This window comes from Mus caroli, chromosome 11 (assembly GCF_900094665.2).
Source record: "Mus caroli chromosome 11, CAROLI_EIJ_v1.1, whole genome shotgun sequence".
NCBI classification, from domain to species: domain Eukaryota; kingdom Metazoa; phylum Chordata; class Mammalia; order Rodentia; family Muridae; genus Mus; species Mus caroli.
Genome location: NC_034580.1, coordinates 56,537,936 through 56,558,230, shown reverse-complemented (window position 1 = coordinate 56,558,230; position 20,295 = coordinate 56,537,936). Strand labels below are relative to the sequence as shown.

Below are 20,295 nucleotides of genomic sequence, written 5' to 3'. Positions count from 1 at the left end.
GGGATCTGCAACCCTATAGGTGGAACAACATGATGAACTAACTGGTACCCCCGGAGCTCTTGACTCTAGCTGCATATGTATCAAAAGATGGCCTAGTCTGCCATCACTGGAAAGAGAGGCCCATTGGACTTGCAAACTTTATATGCGTCAGTACAGGGGAACACCAGGGCCAAAAAGTGGGAGTGGGTGGGTAGGGGTGTGGGGGGGAGAGTATGGGGGACTTTTGGGATAGCATTGGAAATGTAAATGAGGAAAATACCTAATTAAAAATATATATGTAAAAAAAGATTCAGTGTTGGGACTAGAGAGAGTTCACAGGTTAAGAGCACGGCATCCTCTTCCCAGCATCCACAAAGGTGGCTCACAATAGTCTGTACCTCTAGTTCTGGGTGACATGGTGCCTTCTGACCTCTGCAGTACCAGGCATAAGCATGGTACATAGACATACATGTAGGAAAAACACAACTGTCACTTCGTTTGTTTAAAGGGCTCTTAAGCCCTTTTATTAAGAGCAGTAAGCTAACTTTCCTTTCACAAATGGCTTTCCTCAGCATGGAGTAACTGCAGTGTATTTGTTACGTCTTTGAACCACAATATTTTAGAATATGACATTAACTTGGATTCTGGCTCACTGGATATCTTTCTATTGTGAAATTACATTTGATGTGGGATTCATGAAAAGTCTTTATTTATTGAAACAAAGTCACACCAGCCTCCTAGACAATTGGGATTACAAGGCATACACATCACACCTGGTTTGCTTCTGTTAGTTTTTTGTTCCTTGCTTTTTGAGGTCTCTCACTGAACATGGAGATCATTAATAAGCTAGATTGCCTGGCCAGTGTGCTTTAGGGATCTGCCTAACTCTACCTTTTATAATCACCCCCCCCCCCCAAGCACCACTCCCAGTGCTGGGGTTACAAACACAGGCTGCCATACTCAGCTTTTCTGTGGGTGAGGGGTGGGCAAGCTCAGCTCATCACACTTCTGCAGCCATCAGCTTAGTGACTGAGCCGCATCTCCGTTCTCTCTGCTGACTCTTTAGAAGAGCACGTGTTCTACATCACTGGGTTTTCTATATAGGTAAAAATACTCATGTTGAGAACATTTTCATCTTTATTTTCCAAAGGAAGATTTTGCTTTGAACTTTTTCTTTTTTTTTAAGATTTATTTATTTATAAGTACACTGTAGCTGTCTTCAGACAGTCCAGAAGAGGGCATCAGATCCCATTACAGATGGTTGTGAGCCACCATGTGGTTGCTGGGAATTGAACGCAGGGCCTCTGGAAGAGCAGCAGTCAGTGCTCTTAACTGCTGAGCCAGCTCTCTAAACCTTAACTTTTTTTTTTTTTTTGCTGAAACTTTAAGTCAAATGACAATTTTTCTTTTTTTTTTTTTTTACGTGGCATGCTGCGTGCTAGTACTTGATATACATGGTTTTCACTGGACATTTTATTTTTTTTTTAAAGATTTATTATTATATCTAAGTACACTGTAGCTGTCTTCAGACACACCAGAAGAGGGAGTCAGATCTCATTACAGATGGTTGTGAGCCACCATGTGGTTGCTAGGATTTGAACTCAGGACCTTTGGCAGAGCAGTTGGTGCTCTAACCGCTGAGCCATCTCTCCAGCCCCGACAATTTTTAATGTGTTAGAACATTCATGTGTGTTGGTTGATGAAATAGTCTCTTAGCGATAAAGTAGTAATCCCAGGCCTTTTGTCTGTCACAGATCCCAGATTATAGGAATGCAGTCATCGTGGCCAAGTCTCCAGCCTCAGCCAAGAGGTAGGTGGGACTGTGTCCTGACTGTATAGATTGGGCTGCAATGGTTCCCCTGATGCCCCTCACTTTTCTTCCATGGACTAACTTAGTATTATCCTGTCAACTCTAGTGTTAGATATTTTAGTTTGTTCTTTTTTTCTCCAATCTCAGTTTCTCCAATGCCAGTCATATTTCTTTCTTCTTTTTTTTAAGACTTATTTATTTTATGAATGAGTGCTCAGTCTGCATATACACCTGCATGCCAGAAGAGGGCATCAGATCCCTGAGTGTAAGCCACCACGTGGTTGCTGGGAATTAAACTCAGGGCCTCTGGAAGGACAGTGAGTGCAGTCTTTTTTTTTTTTTTTTTCTTTTCTTTTTTTTTTTTAAAGTTTTATTTATTTATTATTTATATGAGTACACTGTAGCTGTCTTCAGACACACCAGAAGAGAGCATTGGATCCCATGCCAGATGGTTGTGAGCCACCATGTGGTTGCTGGGAACTGAACTCAGGACCTCTGGAAGAGCAGTCACTGCTTTTAACCACTGAGCCATCTCTCCAGCCCCAAGTCAGTGTACTCTTAACTGCTGTGCTGTCCAGCCCCTGTCATATTTCTTAACCAGCCAGAGTCATCCCATCCAAGGAGGACTGACCTAGTGTATCCACTGTTAGTCCAGACCTGTCAGTAAAGTCCTCCTCAAAGAAAGATATCTCTGAGGGTAAAGGCATTTGCTGCCAAGCTTGACCTGAGTTTAATCCCTGAGACCCATATGATAGAAAGAGAACCAACTCTCATTAGTTGTTCTCTGACCTCTGGAATACTCCTCCACCCTATGCTAAATAAATAAGTAGTTTTGGGTTTTGTTGTTGTTTTCCAAGACGGGGTTTCTTTGTATGTTGCCCTGGCTGTTCTGGAACTCAATTTGTAGACTTGCCGGGCCTCAAACTCACAGAGACCCACCTGCCTCTGCCTCTGGAGTGTTAAGAGTAAGGGTGTGTGGACTACCATGCCGGACAGTAAAGGTAAGCCGGGCAGTGGTGGTGCATGCCTTTAATCCCAGCACTTGGGAGGCAGAGACAGGCAGATTTCTGAGTTCGAGGCCAGCCTGGTCTACAGAGTGAGTTCCAGGACAGCCAGGGCTACACAGAGAAACCCTGTGTCGAAAAACCAATAAATAAATAAATAAATACACACACACACACACACACACGTATATATCAGCATGAGCAAGGTATGGGGAGCAGAGCAGTAAGCAGCATTCCTCTGATTCCTCTGAGGTCTCTGCTTGAGTTCCTGTCTTGGCTTCTCCTACTGCTGGTCTGTGATCAGGAAATGTAAGCCACATAAAGCTTTTCCTCCCCAACTTGGTTTTGGACTTGGTCTTATTTGTAACAACAGAAAGCAAATTATGACAGTAACATAGCATGGGAAACTGATTCTTTAAAAGAAAACTGAAGGGGCTGGGTTTATATCTGACAAACTGGTTCAATGAACATTCATTCCAAAGAATAAAGAAGGTTTTTTTCCTGATGAGAAAAGGTCACTTCTTCAGCGTGTGCAGTGACTGTAATCATTATGAACTGTAAGCTATGAGGAGAAAGGCTAGCCTCAGGGATGGTCAGTATTCTCATTCCTCCTCTGTCAGTAATCAGCAAAACAGACAGCATGAGGAAGGCCGCTAAGTACCAGGTCAGCCGGCCTCCAGGCTGTACAATGGACATTCTGTGCTGTAAAGCAAGTCTTGAGTTTAAAATGATGTAAGTTGGACCACTGGCTGCTTTTCTAGAGGACCTGGGTTTTATTCCCAGGTGTCAGCTCATAAAAATCCTCTGCTGGCCTCTATGAGCAGCAAGCACACATGTACACATACATACTGTAGACAAAACACTCATGCACATAAAATTAAATAAGTAAATATTAAATAAAATAAAATAAAATACAGAAGAGGTGTCTAAGAATCATCCCTAACTACAATTCCAGGGAATCTGATGTCCTTTTCCTGGTCCAGGCACTGCACTGGTGGTACACAGACATACATGCAGGCAAAAGGAAAACTGTGTTAATGGTTTAAGTCATATAAACTGTATCCATTCTTTATTGGGGGTGAGGGGCAGGGCCCTTCTCTGTATCCTACACTATCCTTGAACTTAAAACATTCCTCTTGCTTCAGCCTCCCAGTACTGCGATGGTGTACATGAGCTACCACATCCAGCTAGGTCTAGATTGTAATGGTGAATTCTGTCACACCATGAGAGAGCAAATGCTAGCCTTATAAAGCATCAGCAGATACATTCCCCTTTCCTGAGGCCTTCTTTACCCCATAGCTGATATCCCAGTGAACAAAGAAGTAAAGTTCTAAAGGAACTTGTTAGCAAACTGAATGAACAGTGCATAAAGATGACCACAGTGCCCTTTGGGCTTATCACTGGAACCTGAGGTTAAAGGTCTATGAATGTCAGTCACCATGTTGAGGAACACGAAAGAGAAGCCACGTGATTACGTGACTCAAAGATTTGACAATCTAGCTTAAGTAAAACCAAGAATAGAAGGGAACTTTTTAATCAAAGATCTGTAAACAACAGATCTGACTTCCCAGTGGTGAAAACTGATGCTGTCCCCCAGCTCTAGAACAAGATGGCAGCATCTGTCCTTTTCCTCGGATTCAGACAGCACTGAGGTTCTAGATGGCTCAGCTAAGAACCGCTAAGAGTGGATGTGGATGCAAGGATGGCTTGATCACTTATATAGGGTATATTCACTTCAGTAAGTAACCTTGTAAATAAAAGATCCATACGTGCTGGATGGACACCTTTAATCTCAGCACTTGGGAAGCAGAAAGATTTCTATGAGTTTCAGGGCAGCCTCGTCTATATAGTGAGTCCCTGTCTCAAATCCAGCACCAGTGTTAGTTGTCACAACCAGATACTCAGAGAGGACAGTTCCAGGATCTGACTCCTTCTTGGGCTTCTGCACAAATGTTCATATACCCACAACAGACACATCTGAACATATAATTAAAAATAAAATTCTTAGTAATTAAAAAGGAAGAAATGGAAATAATTTGGTTTTTCATCAATAAGTAAATAGATAAACAGCGATATATTCATATACTGGTAGACTATAACTTGGCTGAATCACCACAACACATTGAGTGAAAAAAAAAAACACAGGACACTAAAGGCACACTGTAATCAGCATGCGTGGAGGACATTCATCTTCTTGCCAGAAAGGTGAGGGGTAGTTGTCAGAGCCAAAAGGAGAAGTTGTAAAGGGCCAAAGATTTTACTTGATGCTAGTAGAACAGTTTATTGTCATCAGTGAGTTGATGCCAGTATGGACATGTATTTGCCACATTAGAAGAAATTATTTGGAGAGCATGAATCTGATGAATGTATAAAGATCTCTCAGAGGTTGTGAAGTTGTGTGCTTGGAGTCCCATTATGCCTTCATAAAGCTTTAAAAAGTTAATATGTAATACTTTAATGAGTCTTTAATGGTCATTGTTTCACATGCTTGGTTCTCAGAGAAGTCTCAAAAATAGTATTAGCAACTGCAAAAAAGGGGACTTGAGGCTGCAAGAAGAGTCCTTAATCAGAACTTGGGTTCTGATTGGCTGAGGAGAGATAGATGCTCATCTGTGGGCTCCATACTCAGTCTTCCTGAATCTAAAGTGGTCATTCTCTTTTGTTCTTGATTTTGTTGTTTTTTTGCTTTGTTTTGGGTTTTAGTTTGTTAGTTTGGTTGTTTGGGTTTAGTTTAAGGTTTTTTTGTTGGTTTGTTTTTCTGTGTAACCCTGGCTATCCTAGAACTCAATCTGTAGACCAGGCTGGCCTTAAGATCCACCTGCCTCTGAAGTGCTGTGATTAAAGGTGCTGGTCATTGTCCTTTGTAATTACTCCTTTGGGAGAAACATCTTGCTTCTGTTCTTTTGTGTCTTGCCCAAACATTGGCAGGCTGCCTCCCGGTTTTGATTTGTTTCTAATGTTCTTTTCAGGGCACAATCTTTTGCAGAGCGTCTACGTCTGGGAATCGCAGTGATCCATGGAGAAGCACAGGATGCTGAGTCTGACTTGGTGGATGGCCGGCATTCCCCACCAATGGTCAGGAGTGTAGCTGCCATCCACCCCAGCCTGGAGATCCCTAGTAAGTATCCACAAGCACCTCTTTGCCACTGTTCTCTGAGCTACTTGAATTAATTATATTTTGTTTTTATGTGTATGCCACATGTGTGCAAATACTCACAGATGACAGAAGATGATGTCAGATCCCCTAGAGCTGGAATCCCAGGATATTGTGAGCCATCTGATATTGGTACTAGGAACCAAACTCAGGTCCTTTGGAAGAGTAGCAAGTGCTCTTAATCACAGAGCCACCTCTGCAGCCCATGGATTCTCTTTGGTGTGTGTGTGTGTTCACATACACACTCATGCATGTTTTCAGACACACATGCACGTCAGAGGTCCAAGGTCCATGTTAGGTATTTTTCTCAGTCTTTTTGTCTTTTCGTTTGTTTTTGAGACATGGTCTCTCACTGACCTGCAGCTCATCTGTTATCCAGACTGGATGTGCAGCAAGTACCGGGGATCTCTCTAGCCTGGGGTTACAAACACAGAACTACACCCAAGTTTTTGTTTGTTTGTTTGTTTGTTTGTTTGTTTAACATAGGAACTAAGAACCCAAACTTGGTCCTCATTTGATATTTTACCCATGTGTAGCATCGTCCTATCTATCCTCTCTTAACTTTTTGAGTTGGCAAAAGCTGATAATTCCCTTCCTGGTTGAATTAAAATAGCTGTTAGCCTTTGAGTCATGGGGCCCAAAGACTAGGAAAATGATCAGCTATTTGGATTCAGGTGCATTACCTCTGGAAGCTGCATGCATCTGTTCAGTGCATGTATCTCAGAGCTTGCTGGCATAAGCAGGAAGTTTATTTATGCACAAAGCTGGTCAGCATTATGTTATATGGAATGCAAAGTGCTGGACAGGTTTTATGTATTTAGCATAGGGTAAGGCCTAACCAATTAATGTTAAATGTATTTCTAAGTATTTTATTCTTTTGGGTGCATTTCTGCATGGCTAACTGCTGCTCTCTAAATACTCAAAACTGCTTACATCAAAAGAAAACGTGGCTGGGCAGTGGTGGCGCACGCCTTTAATCCCAGCGCTTGGGAGGCAGAGGCAGGCGGATTTCTGAGTTTGAGGCCAGCCTGGTCTACAGAGTGAGTTCCAGGACAGCCAGGGCTACACAGAGAAACCCTGTCTCAAAAAACAAAACAAAACAAAATTAAAAAAAAAACAAAACAAAACAGAGTGAGTTCCAGGACAGCCAGGGCTATACAGAAAAACCCTGTCTTGAAAACAAAACAAAACAAAACAAAAAAGAAAACGTAGAATGCCAATAAATAAAGTCAGAATACACACCTGTCTTTCTGTCCTGCTAAGTGGTCTGCTTGGCTCCCCTTCTGATCCTGATGCCTTTGTTCTTTTCTTGGCTCACATACCCAATGCCATTCGGGCTAGAGTGGTACATGGGATGTCCTTGACTGGTTCCTCTTTCTAGGCAACACTGTTGGGCATCATGTCACCTGATAATTTTATAGTTATCCATCATAATTGAGGAAGTTCCTTCCTCTTCTAAGTACTGGGAAGGTTTTGTTTTATTTTGTTTTGTTTTAAATAAAACATTAAATTCTTGTTGTTGTTTTGGGTTCTTTTTGGGGTTTTTTGTTTGTTTGTTTTGGGGGTGTTTTGTTTTGTTTGTATTTGTTTTGAAACAGGGTTTCTCTGTGTAGCCCTGGCTGTCCTGGAACTCACTATCTAGACCAGTCTGACCTCAAACCCAGAGATAACATTTGTGTCTGCCTCCTGAGCGCTGGAAGTAAAGGCACGTGCCACCATGACTGGCAACATTAACTACTTAAAGCCTTGTAAGTCTTTGTTCCACCTTTGAGCATGGCACTGAGGTGTGTGTTTCATCCTGACCAGTGCTGATCCCTAAAGAGAAGCCCCCAATCACAGTTGTTGGTGATGTCGGAGGAAGAATCGCCATCATCGTGGTATGTAGTTCTCCTTTATTGTTACCACTGTTGCTCTGTTGACTTACCTGTAACGGAGTGCATGAAGACTACGGGGGGTTCGTGTGGCCGGGCTAAGTATCATGGCGGTTGGTTGGTGCCTTATGCTAGATGTTAACTTTGGCCCCAAACAGAAAAATTAATGGTTTAAGAAAAAAAGTCATTTCTATATAATTATGAGAATAAGACACAGCTGCTGGTTTTCATATTCTAGGAAGTTGTTTTTTATGGTTAAAATGAAGGACAAAGTTGATTATAGTTTTAAACAGATTGGCAGTTAGGGTTGTAGTTCAGTAAGGCCTTGGATTTGGTCCCTAACATCACAAAACCCAAAACTCACATCATTCATACATGTATACTAAATGAAACACTGAAGAATGTATCAGGCAGCTGCAGCTCACTGCTCCCCTGGGGAGAGAGCCAGGGCCAAGCCCACCAGAGGCTATCATAGCCTAAGAGTCTTCCATTCATGACATTACTGAACTTTACTGTCTACCAAGAGTGCTGCTTTTAAATGTAAAAGACATTTGGGCATTGGGGTTGGAGAGGTTGCTCATTGATTAAAAGCATTTGCTATTCCTGCAGAGGACCCAAATTTGGTTCCCAACAACCACATAGTCTTAAAACTGCCTGTAACAACTCCAACTCCAATTCCTCCTCCTCCTCCTCCTTCTTCAAGATTTATTTATTTATTATATGTAAATGCACTTGTAGCTGTCTTCAAATGCTCCAGAAGAGGGCATCAGATCTCATTACAGATGCTTGTGAGCCACCATGTGGTTGCTGGGATTTGAACTCAGGACCTTCGGAAGAACAGCAGTCAGTGCTCTTACCCGCTGAGCCATCTCTCCAGCCCTGTAACTCTACTTCTAAGGGATCCATTTTACACAGGCAAAACAATCATACACATCTATAAAAAAATAAAGACTTGAATGTTTGTATAAAGAGTGTGTCTGTGCACACAGTGACTTTTGGTTCATGTTGTGGCTGATCCCCACCTAGTGGTGTCATGTGTTCTTGGAGTGCAATGGAGGCTGTGCTTTGGTCCTCACTACTAGGTAGTATGTTAGGATACCGTACAGCTGATGCATCTGTTCTTCATATTGGACAGTTTCTGATTTTTCTTAATTCCCAATAACACTGCTTTGAACATCCTTATACTGTTTTCTGGTGTGTCACATGCACAAGAGTTTCTAAAGGATAGCTGGAGTCACTGGGTTTGAAAGTGTTGTAACAGGCTCCCACACCCCATCATAGGTACCTTGTGTTTTTAACTGTTGTCTGGTGATTTTGTTTGTACCCTTTTCAGGGATCTCCTGTGTCATCCCACAGCGTTAAGCTGCATGCTAGTTTATTCCATGGACACAGGGTAGTGGCAGGAGGTGCAGATTCAGCACAGTGACTGCAGACTTTCTTCTCTATGTGGAGCTGTGCTTTCTTTTTCCTCTAATACAAATGTTGAACCCACGAACTCTGTGTGTGCTAGGCAAGTATCTATCATTGAGCCACATCTCCAGCCCTCTTCATTTTGAGACAGAGTTTCTGAGGCTGGTCTTAAACTTTTTCTTCACTTCAGTCAGAACTTCAGCTCACAATCTTCCTGCTACTGCCTCTTCAGTAGCTGAGATTACACATCTGTAGTGTTAGAATCTGCTTAGATATTCTTAAAAAACAAAGATCAGCCGAGAAGGTTCAGCAAGTAAAGGTGCTTGTCACCGAGCCTGATCACCTGCGTCTCTGGAACAATCGAAGAAGAGACCTGACTGCCACAGATTGTCCTCTGACCTCCACATACACCTAGGGCATATGTGCCCACGCTTTCACACAGGCACATGTGCACACTAGCAGTAAGTGCTTATTTCACAACATGAGCACCTGACCTTGATCCCTCATCAAGTTGGGTAGTGCAGCTGTGATCTCAGTTCCCTGTGATGAGATAGCAGGCAGAGACAGAGTCCCAGAAGCCATGAGTCAGCACATGCAGCATCACACAGACAGACCCTGACTCATACAAGGTGGACCATGAGGAATGATACCTGAGCTTGTCACTGCACAGAGGCCACCTGTACTCAGACACACGCACATGCACAAACTCAGCGTGTAAAAACCAACATTTTATTTTGGAGTAGTTACAGGCTTACAGGAAGCATGAGATACTGTGCAGGAGGTCCTGCAGGCTCTTGACCACGGTTCCACTGCATGCTGGCTCGTTTTTATGTTAGCTTGACACAGGCTGGCCTCATTTTGGAAGAGGAAACCACAACCTGTGTGCAAGCCTGTGGTGCATTTTCTTAATTAGTGATTTAATGTGAGAGGGCCCAGTCCATTGTTAGTGGTGCCATCCTGGGGCAGGTGGTCAGGCTGAGCAAGCCATAAGGAACAAGCTGGTGAGCAGCACTCCTCTGTGGCCTCTGCCTCAGCTCCTGCTTGCAGGTTTCTGCCCTGAGCCCTCGGTGATGGACTTTGTTGTAGAACTGGAAACTGAAGTAAACCCTTTCCTTTCCAAATTGTTTTTGGTCATGGTGTTTCATCAGTGTCATAGAAACCTTCTATGTATAGTAGTAATACATGCATGCTATGGCATACCCACACACACACACACACACAAACAGTACACACATAAATATAAGAATAAATAAACAAAAGAATTCAATAGAAAAGAATTGCCAAACTGACTGATGTCCATTATACTTTTTTTTTTTTTTTTCGAGACAGGGTTTCTCTGTATAGTCCTGACTGTCCTGGAACTCACTTTGTAGACCAGGCTGGCCTCGAACTCAGAAATCCACCTGCCTCTGCNAACTCACTTTGTAGACCAGGCTGGCCTCGAACTCAGAAATCCACCTGCCTCTGCCTCCCGAGTGCTGGGATTAAAGGCGTGCGCCACCACGCCCGGCTTTTTTTTTTTTTTTTGATCTAAAGACAGGGTCTCTCTACATAGTCCTGGCTAGCCTGGAACGCTGTAAAGCAGGCTGACCTTGAACATAGAGTTTTGATCTGCCTGCCTGTTCCTCTGAGTTCTGGGATTAAAGGTGTGCACCATCATGCTCAGCTTTCATTATAATTTAAAATTTTTATTTATTTAATGTATGTGAGTACACTGTCACTGTCTTCAGACCCAGCAGAAGAGGGCATTAGATCCCCATTACAGATGGTTATGAGCCACCATGTGGTTGCTGGGAATTGAACTCAGGACCTCTGGAAGAGCAATCAAGTGCTCTTAACTGCTGAGCCATCTCTCCAGCCCCTCACTGTACTATTCTTACAGACTCCATACATGGGTTATGGTACTCATGCACCCACACACATACACAAATAAATATGTATAAGTGAGAAGTTTTAAAGATTTATTATTATATCTAAGTATATTGTAGCTGTCTTCAGACACACCAGGAGAGGGCGTCAGATCTCTTGTAGATGGTTGTGAGCCACCATGTAGTTGCTGGGATTTGACCTCAGGACCTTTGGAAGGGCAGTCAGTGCTCTTAACCGCTGAGCCATCTCTCCAGCCCCTCCAAAGACATTTCTTAAGCAGAGTGGTATGGGGTGGTGTGTATTCCCAGCTACTCAGGAGACTAAGGAGGGGGACTCACTTGCTCAGGTATTCAGGACACCCTGAACAACATAAGACAGGTGTTGATGTGCCTTTTGTATGGTCTTTGATTTGACAGGATGACATTATTGATGATGTGGATAGCTTTCTTGCTGCAGCAGAGACCCTGAAGGAAAGAGGTGCATACAAGATCTTTGTGATGGCCACTCACGGCTTGTTATCTTCTGATGCTCCCCGGCTGATTGAAGAGTCTGCCATTGATGAGGTAGTAGGGCTGGCGGTCAGGGTGGGCTGTCTGAGTCCTTAACAGCAGAGCAGGAATGAGTATAAGTCCATTTTAACTAAGAATAAAGATGCAAGCCAATAGGGTAGCCCATGACTCTAATCACACACTGAAGAGGCTGAGACAGGAATCTTGTCATTATTTCAACATTAATCTGGGCTATGGAGTAAGACCATGTCTCAAAAAATTAAAACAAACAAACAAACAAAAAGAATGGATGAAAAATGCTTGTGTTTGATTTTATTCACTGTAGCTTTCCCATTTGAGTGAGGTTCGGCCAGATTCAGTTCTGGCTTGTATACTGTATTCGTCTCCCACCTCCAGTGTGTGGTACAGTGATGGTTAGAATGCTCCAGTTGTATGCTGGGCACCCAGCTGATTTAAGAGGACACATCCCCTGTGAGCTGTAACTATACACTCCCTTCTAGTCCCTCCTTGCTTGCTTTCTCTTTGGATTTATTCATGTGCTCATGTCACATACAATATGTGGTCTGTAACGAAATGTGCTTCAACATGTTGACTCTTCCTAAGTTGATGGAAACTTGAGGTGTTCACATATTTTAAAACTTATTTTCATCTATTATTTTGTGTGTGTTATGCGTATATATGAATTTAAGTTCTCATATAGAGGTCAGAGGACAATTTTCAGGAGTTAGGTTTCTCTGAGGCTATGAAGAAGAGACCCAACTGCAGCCCCACCAGCAGTAACGGGTTGCAGTTTCTCCAGGGCGTCCCCAGCATTAATAGTGTCTTTTCAGCTGTAACTGCTCTAATGAGTGAGGTTATCAGATCTTAAAGCTAGAGCAGCTTTTCCTAATGGAAACAGAAGCTGTGAGAGACAGCAGGCCTCCCATAGGGTGAGCCTCAGAGACTCAAGGCTGCAGTATGTTTTTCAAACGAAGCCATGACACTGGCTGGCTTTTTTTTTTTTTTTTTTCTGTTTTCCAGATTTGGCTTTGCTCTGTTCTGTTCTATTTGCTTTGTTTGTAGTTCTGGCCCTGAACCTAGACATTTATACACCAGCCGTACACTCTGCCATGAGTCATACCCCAGTCCTGAGGCTGCTCGGGATCTGACGCTTTCATTTCTTGTGATGCACAGGTGGTGGTCACTAACACGATCCCACACGAGATCCAGAAGCTGCAGTGCCCCAAGATCAAGACTGTGGACATCAGCATGATCCTCTCAGAAGCCATCCGCCGAATTCACAACGGGGAGTCCATGTCCTACCTTTTCAGAAACATAGGCTTAGATGACTGAACAGTTCTCCTATGGTAGAACTCCCACAGGTCAAGTGGGAGCCTAGCGTGTACGCTGGGAGGGCCCATGCCCAGCCAGACACACGTGACCCTCCCTTTCCCACATCTTCCTCATTGATTCCTGTGAAGGTACAAGGACCAGCTTTTTATTAGTTGGTTTAGGTTTTTGTGAGTTTTAGGGGTAATTTTTATAACAGAAAGACCTCCTCTGAAATGAAAGAAGTTAAAACCTGATCGTTTTTAGTGTAACCATTTTAAATAATACACTTGTGAGATTTTTAAGCTCAGCCTTTTTTTAAAGTTGCTTGATCCAACTGTTCAAATGAGTTAAATAAAATGATCTGCTGTCTACTACCTAGAATCAAAAAGCTACTGTTGGTTCCAATACGTGACCTTTTTAGGAACGCTTTTATAAATGGGCATATAGAGTGTGTGGCTGTATTTATTTTCTGCAACTAAAAAAGAATAAAACCTTGTGTTTGTTTTTTAAACCTCTGTATGTGGATAGTTGTTCTGTAGCTAGACTAGACAGCCACTAAAAACCTGAGTTACTTGGCTGCTTTTTCTTTTCAGCCCCTGAGCTGTGTGTGCAGTGCTTCATCTGGTGAGGCTTTTCAGTTGTTGTTCTTATAGGTCCTCAGAAGCCCTGCAAGTTCTTGATGCAAAGTTACTTAGTTGAAATAGAAGTAAGGTTCATGGCCTCAGAGGCTCAGCAGTCCCTTCTGTTCTCTTCAAAGTACAGCCAATGCTCAGACCAAGATGCAGTAAGTCTTGCTGAGTGAGGAGGTTGGGGTGGGGGTAGGCATGGGAGACAGTGGAGTGGGTGGCACAGCAGCGTCACAGAGGATCAGTAACACTAAAACTTGTCTGACTTAAAGTTTCAAGTTTAGATTTCCGTTTTTAAGCAGAGTTCAGAAGAGGGCTTTGGATCTTCCAAAACTGGAGTTACAGCTGTTTGTGAGCCACCATGTGGGTGCTGGGAACTGAGCCCAGGTTCTCTGCAAGAGCAGTGGATGCCTTTAATCTCTGAGCCATCTTTCCAGCCCCAGAAGTTTATAATTCTGTCCATCATCCTTGTATAAAGGAGCAGGCCTAAACCCAGAGTATTCATGCCAACATGGCCTACACTCTTACTAACCTCATTTTACTAAGGAAAAAACAGGTATTCAATCCTGATTTTTCAAACTCAGTTTGAAAATATATCTTTACCTTTGTGATCCAAGAAGGGAGTGAGGGGGGAGGGGAGGGGGGCTGGGCTGTTTGGGCCAGGAAAGAGCATAATGTATGTTGACTTCTCACTAGCTTCCAATTTCAGTGTAGATCTTAATGTTCATCCAGGTCCCACCATTAGACCCAGCAAGGCCTCTGGGCTCCATCCCCGGAAGCATCTCCACTCTTGCTTTCTTACATTTAATCTGCTTACACATCTGAATGCCCTTACTCTCGGGTATAAGACCCAGCCACTGTCTCAGGTGGCTTTAGTGACCATTGGTCATCAACACCTTAGCTCTCCAATTCATCATTCTTAAAGAGCCTCACAGACTCTCGGCCCTGCCAAGAGAGAGGTGCCTGTCTGCCGGTGGTGCCCTGCTCTCTCCCTGGGCCCTCTAGAACGCTCATGGAGCTATACAGCTAGCTGTTGGGGTGGATAATGGTGTGGCCTGAGTAGGGTGTGCAGTTGTGACTTTGGTTCCCAACCTGCTTATTTACCAGCTTTATCTCAGACTTTACCTCTTCAGCCTGGGGTTTTGACATGTGGTTTGAGGTTGATTTTTAGCCTGTGGATTTTCTAGTTGGCTCACTCTGTCTTCTGTGACCTGCTGGCTCCTTCTGGCTCCTTCCAGTACTGAGACTTCTCCTTTCCTAAAAATAGGATAATGACCTCCTCGTCAACTCTTCTCACAGTAGTTACAGCTACAGGCCCAAGTTTGACCAGGAAAAAGCCTCTGGCTGGATTTCTCACAGCTCCTCTCTCTCCTAGGCCCCTCCCTCTCCTAGGCTCCTCCCTCCTAGGCTCCTCCCTCTCCTAGGCTCTGGCTGACTACTGTTCTATTACTCCTGTTTTACACTGAGCAACCTGACAGTTCACTTTAACTTTCTCAGTTTGAACAGATTTGCTCCAGATTGTTTTATAAAAGGAACTCACTGTGGTAATACATCCCAAATTCTATGTGGACCCCAAGTGTAATCCCCTAGTCTCTAGGGCCTAGAGGGTCTTCCCAGCTGCCTTTCTATCACCCCCAGCCATCCCTGCTCCTCTAATGGCAATTAAGGAGTCTGGGGGAGAAATGAGGCAGTAGTTAAGCTGTCCTTAGGCACTAAGGGTGGGTCTCATGGTGGTTGACAGGCAAATGGAACCCACCCTTGAATGGACAATGCTGGCCTAAGAGAGCCTTACACAGGAAGTGGTTTCCTTACTGGGTTGGTCCACTGTGTGCTTAAAGATGACCAGTCCTGGGCAGCAAGATGGCTGGTGGGTGCAGGTGCTAATGACCTGAGTTTGATCCCTGGCCCCCACATGACAGATCATCCTTTAGCCTCTGCATACGTGCCATGGCATACACACATGGAAGGTGCATGAGCATGCATATACACTATAGACATAAATACATAAGCGAATGTAAGCTTCTTCTAAAGGACCCCAGTCTCTATCTTATTCCCACCATGAGATCTGTAAAATGCCACTGGCTCTGAATGTTAATTATCTAACACTCTAGGTCCCCAAGATGAGCACACCACGGGTCTGCCTGCTTTGACCATGCAGTCAACAGAGCTGGGGCATAACCCAGCAGTCCCTCCTAGCCTCGGTTACCTGCTTGTCTGCTTTGATCTGAATCTGAACTTTGTTGAGTGGCTGGCTGCCTATCTAACCTTTGGGTGGTAATTAATATTTACATTTAAAAGTTTAAAAAGTTGACAAGTTCTGTGACAACTGTAATGAAAATTACTGCCCTTAATTGAGCGCACTGTACACCAGGGGTTGTCCCAACCGTGATGAAGCAGCTTCACCACTGCTCTGTGTTTGAAGTACAAGGAAGCTGAAGCTGGCTCAGAGAAGTGAAGGACTTTGACACCAAACATCCATGGTGCCTGCATCTGCATGAAAGTGGTACTGAGACCCTTAGGGCCAGAGCAGGATGCTGGCAGCCCCAGCAATTTAGTCTGTACCCCCACCTGCAGTAGGACAATTAGAAAAACAAAAGAAGATGGATTCAACATGGCTGCTTTGGGAAGAGCTCCCACCACACACTCCAGTCCATCTTCAGGGTCCAACATTGGAGGTTCAGAGTTAGTGAGCATGCTTAGCTCAGCAGTCCTGATCAAGGGTCTCACTTTGCCTCAGTGCTAGTCTTTCCTCCAAGGAGATCTCACAAATGGCACATCTCTTTGGAGGACAACTTCTCCAGGATGAAATCCTTGGGGGAAATTGCAGTTTCTTGGGGCCCATTGTCTCAATAGTCTGATAGGTATGGGGTGCCATATTGGTCAGGGAAATCCCAGAGGCTCCCAAACAATACAAGTTCTTGGTTGCCCAGCTGAATGTGATAGGAAGATACTGCTGCTGAACTCACCGACCCCATGGTTACAGAACACAGACATCAAGTTGGAACCAAGCTCCTTCCCTGCCAGCTTGCTTTAGTACCAGAAGGTGCCGCTGAGGAAGATGAGGGAATGTTCCCGGGAGGTGTGTCAGGTGTGTCATTCTCAGTGACGTTCCCACTGAGTTACCCGTGCGTCAGTGAATAACCTGCCCGCCCACACTCCTGCCAGTGTCCTAGCTAAGTTTAGTGGGGCGCACGAGAAAGACGTGGACGTTGGAGGGAAGTTTCTCGGGAAGAGCTTCAGGGGAAGAGGGCAATGGAGATGGAAATGACTAACCGACATACACGCGTGGTCCTGTGAATGAGAACGACCCCATAGATTCATGGGTCTAAACGCTTAGTCCCCGGTTAGTGGAACTTTTTAGGAATGGCCTTGTTGGAGGATGTGTGTCACGGGTGTTTTCAGGGCAGTATAAAACTGAGGCAACATGTATGAAACAACAACAGCAAAACCCACATAAGTAGACGCTAGTAACTCAATAACCTAAAAGAAAGCATTAACAGAAGCAGTGAGGGCTGGTGAGATGGCTCAGTGGATAAGACACTTGTCATGCAAGCCCAACACCTGAACTTGTTCTGCAGAACTCATGTGAAGCTGGAAAAACAGAATCAGCTCCACAAGTTGTCCTCTGACCTCCATGTGTGTACTGTGACATGCCCACCCCTCCCATCATATATGCACAACAAAATTCTAACTAACAAGACTGGATTATCCACTCAGCCATAGGCCCCACACAAACAGCCCGGGAGATGACTAACAGCCCCTCAGCCAGACCAATGGATCCTAATAAACGCGTCTGCCTTTTTCTGCTTTCCTGGGAAATTCACTTAGCGCTGTGTGCAGTCCACATGGCACTTAACGAGGTTGTCGCATTCTTAATTTGAAACATCTCCATGAATAAAAGGGAGTGTTGTCGCCAGGCCATCCTCACAGGGTTCCCTTGCTGGCCTGGAGCTCACTTTGTAGACCAGCTAGCCTCGAATTCACACAGAGCCCCCTGCCTCCTCTTCCCAACTCACAAGGGCTGAGATTCAAGGCAGGTGCCACCATGAGTACATGATGTGAGCTGTTTTGACACTTGAGTCTGGGCAGACCTAGCAAGCTAGGCTTGGACGCTTATCTTCAGTGGGCCAATTAAGACAAAGTAGAGAAAATGTACTTACTGTGGCCACACTGGGAGGAAAAACAAAAGGACCTGTGATACTACCTGGCCCAAGTCCATCTTTTAGAGGGCCTGACAGGTTTAGGTTTAAAGAGAAGCCAAGTGACATGTGTAACTAAATAATCCTGCCCAAGGTGTGGTCATGTCCACTGCTGACCCATTGACTGGGCTACGATGAGTTGTCAGGATGGTGAGGTGTCTCCCCTCTTCTGTTTGGTACCAGGCTTCAGCTTTTCCTTCACTCATCATGAGACTCCTTGGGACAGTCCAGGACCTAACATTACAACTGGACCATTTGTTCACACCTTCACTGAAAGCTTCTGATGGTCCACAGCAGACAGTAGGGGAAACCTGGGTAGGTAGACAGTTGATCCTTCCCTCTCAGTGACTGTGTGACCCTCCTTGGGTTTCTTAGTGTCTCTATGCCTTGGGTAATTAATGCTATGGTTTGAATGTGAAATCTGCCTCATAGGGCTCATGTGTTAGCTGGTTGTGCCATCTTGGGAGGTTGCAGAAAAGCTGAAGCCTGGCTGGTGGACAAAGTGGGAGGCTTAGAGGGCACTCCATCTAACTTTACATCTAACACTATAATGAGATCAGTCTCAAGCTGCCATGCCAAAGATACAGGCACCATGCCTCCCGTATTATGAGTCTAAACTGAAATAAACTCTTTCTCTATGTTGCTTCTCGTCAGGTATTTGGTTACAATGACATTACCCAGAGAGTTGGGAGTGTCGGGTAGACAGTGCCTGGAGGCACAGTGAACTCTCAGTAAGTATTGGTGATGGTGATCGGGACGACCGGGGACCTGAGCTGGCCTCCAGGGTTCCTGCTGAGTCCTTGAAGCTTTGGAGAAGAGGCAGAGATGATGAGGGCTGGATTGTGGCCACCTGGGCTTGAGCACCTAAAACCTCAGCCACTGGATCAGCAATCAGAAGGGAAGCCAGGCAGGAAGGGCCACCAGGAGGTCACTGCAGAGCAAATGCAGGTGCTGCACACAGGTGGGCAGTGACTTAGGAAGTGTCCATCAAGTCCCCACAAGATTCTCCCCAGGCTTCTCTAAGCAGAAGTTAGAACCAGCCTGAACCAGCCTGAACCAGCCTGAACCAGCCCGGAGGAGCTCCAGCATGATTGAGGGCTGCTCACCTGAGCCAAGGCAAAGGCTGCAGTCTTACAGAACGCTCGGGCCATGTCGGAGCACGAAAGGTGATGGTTGTCTTACCCTTCATCCTCTCCGCTCTGGGCAAGCCTGCTTTGAGTCCTAAACATTCCAGCAGTTCAGATATGTGGTTTGTGTGTAATGAGAGGATCTTTCTACCATCTGTTGTCTTCTATCATCTATCATCTACATACCTATAACCAATCTGTTATTAGTCTATCCATCATCATCTGTCTGTCTGTCATCCCTCCATCCATCATCTATCATCTCCCTATCTATAACCTATTAATTACTAATCTACCCATATATCATCTATCTATCTATCTATCTATCTATCATCAACCCATCATCTATCTGTCTGTCTGTCTGTCTATGTATCATCTATCTAGCCATCTAACATCACTTGTTTATCTGTCTGTTAGAATCCAGACCAGACTTCTGCTGGGGCCAAGCTCACCTGCAGCAGCCTTTTTGGCTCTGGAAATGTCAGTCTCCATCTTCAGAGCCTGTTTGTGGCTCTAGCTCCCTAACAGATACCTCAGGTGCTGCCATGTCGGGAGAACAGGTGCCGGTCTCACTTCCCTAAGGAAGTGTACGGACCTCAGCTTGCCAGGCTTTGGGACCTCAGAGAGCTACACGAGGTAGCACATCCCTCTCACTATAATGGGCACACCTCAACTAGATGTGCCCTTCTTCCTCAGTTTCTGCAGAGTTACACATTCCCTCTTGGCAATTCAATACCGACCTCTCTCCTCTCCTCTGCCACCCACAAGAGAATCAGAAACACCCTGACTCTATGAAACCTCCCTCTTCCTCTGAGACCTCCAAGGAGGCCTGTACTCTGTCTTGTGAGTCTGAACTGTCCTCAGAGCTCCTGCCATTGGCCCGTGTTAATGTGCTATTAGCAATGCTTCTGATAAATCTCTCAAGCCGGGCGTGGTGGCACACGCCTTTAATCCCAGCACATCCATAGATGAAGCACAGTCTGGCCTTGTGCTGAGTTTACCCCCTGCTCAGAGTGTATGCGGCTCATTAGTACTGGGCATCCAGCTCTTTCCTGCTCATCTACACCATGTACTAGTCAGACCTGTGCCACAGACCCAGGACACTTAAGAGAGAAAAATCCTTCAGAGGTCTTCCCAACCAAAGCTGTAGCTGCTTCCAGCTTGGAGGAAACCGACTAGGACACCCTCATTCACGTCAGGTGAGGCCCCGTTGAGAAGGAGCCTGGTTAACAAGGTCAAAATTCCCAGCCCCTCTCTGAGATGACCCAGAAGAAGCTGCTCTCTGGTCTGGACTCTCTAATGGAGCTGCTCTTCCTTGTCACCTCCCTCCCACGTGAATATGCTCCCCTCTGCGGTGCATTCCAGAAGTCACTCCTGGCCTGCCACAGCCTTTGACCTGGTTGTATTTGTCAATTTCACGCTTGGTGGG

The 20,295-nt window shown here is 44.9% G+C and overlaps 1 protein-coding gene across 4 annotated transcripts in view; it reads left to right on the top strand.

Annotated features, from left to right (window-relative positions):
- Positions 1 to 13,428, top strand: part of Prpsap2 (phosphoribosyl pyrophosphate synthetase associated protein 2) — a 34,067-nt gene extending 20,639 nt beyond the window's left edge. For all 4 annotated transcript variants that reach the window (XM_021175813.2, XM_021175811.2, XM_021175812.2 and 1 more), the window contains 5 exons: positions 1,734 to 1,789; positions 5,763 to 5,911; positions 7,754 to 7,824; positions 11,514 to 11,660; positions 12,780 to 13,428. In XM_021175813.2, the coding sequence (XP_021031472.1) occupies positions 1,734 to 1,789; positions 5,763 to 5,911; positions 7,754 to 7,824; positions 11,514 to 11,660; positions 12,780 to 12,938 (582 nt within the window). In that variant the 3' untranslated portion in view covers positions 12,939 to 13,428. The remainder of the gene's footprint in view (positions 1 to 1,733; positions 1,790 to 5,762; positions 5,912 to 7,753; positions 7,825 to 11,513; positions 11,661 to 12,779) is intronic.
- Positions 13,429 to 20,295: the final 6,867 nt, after the last annotated feature.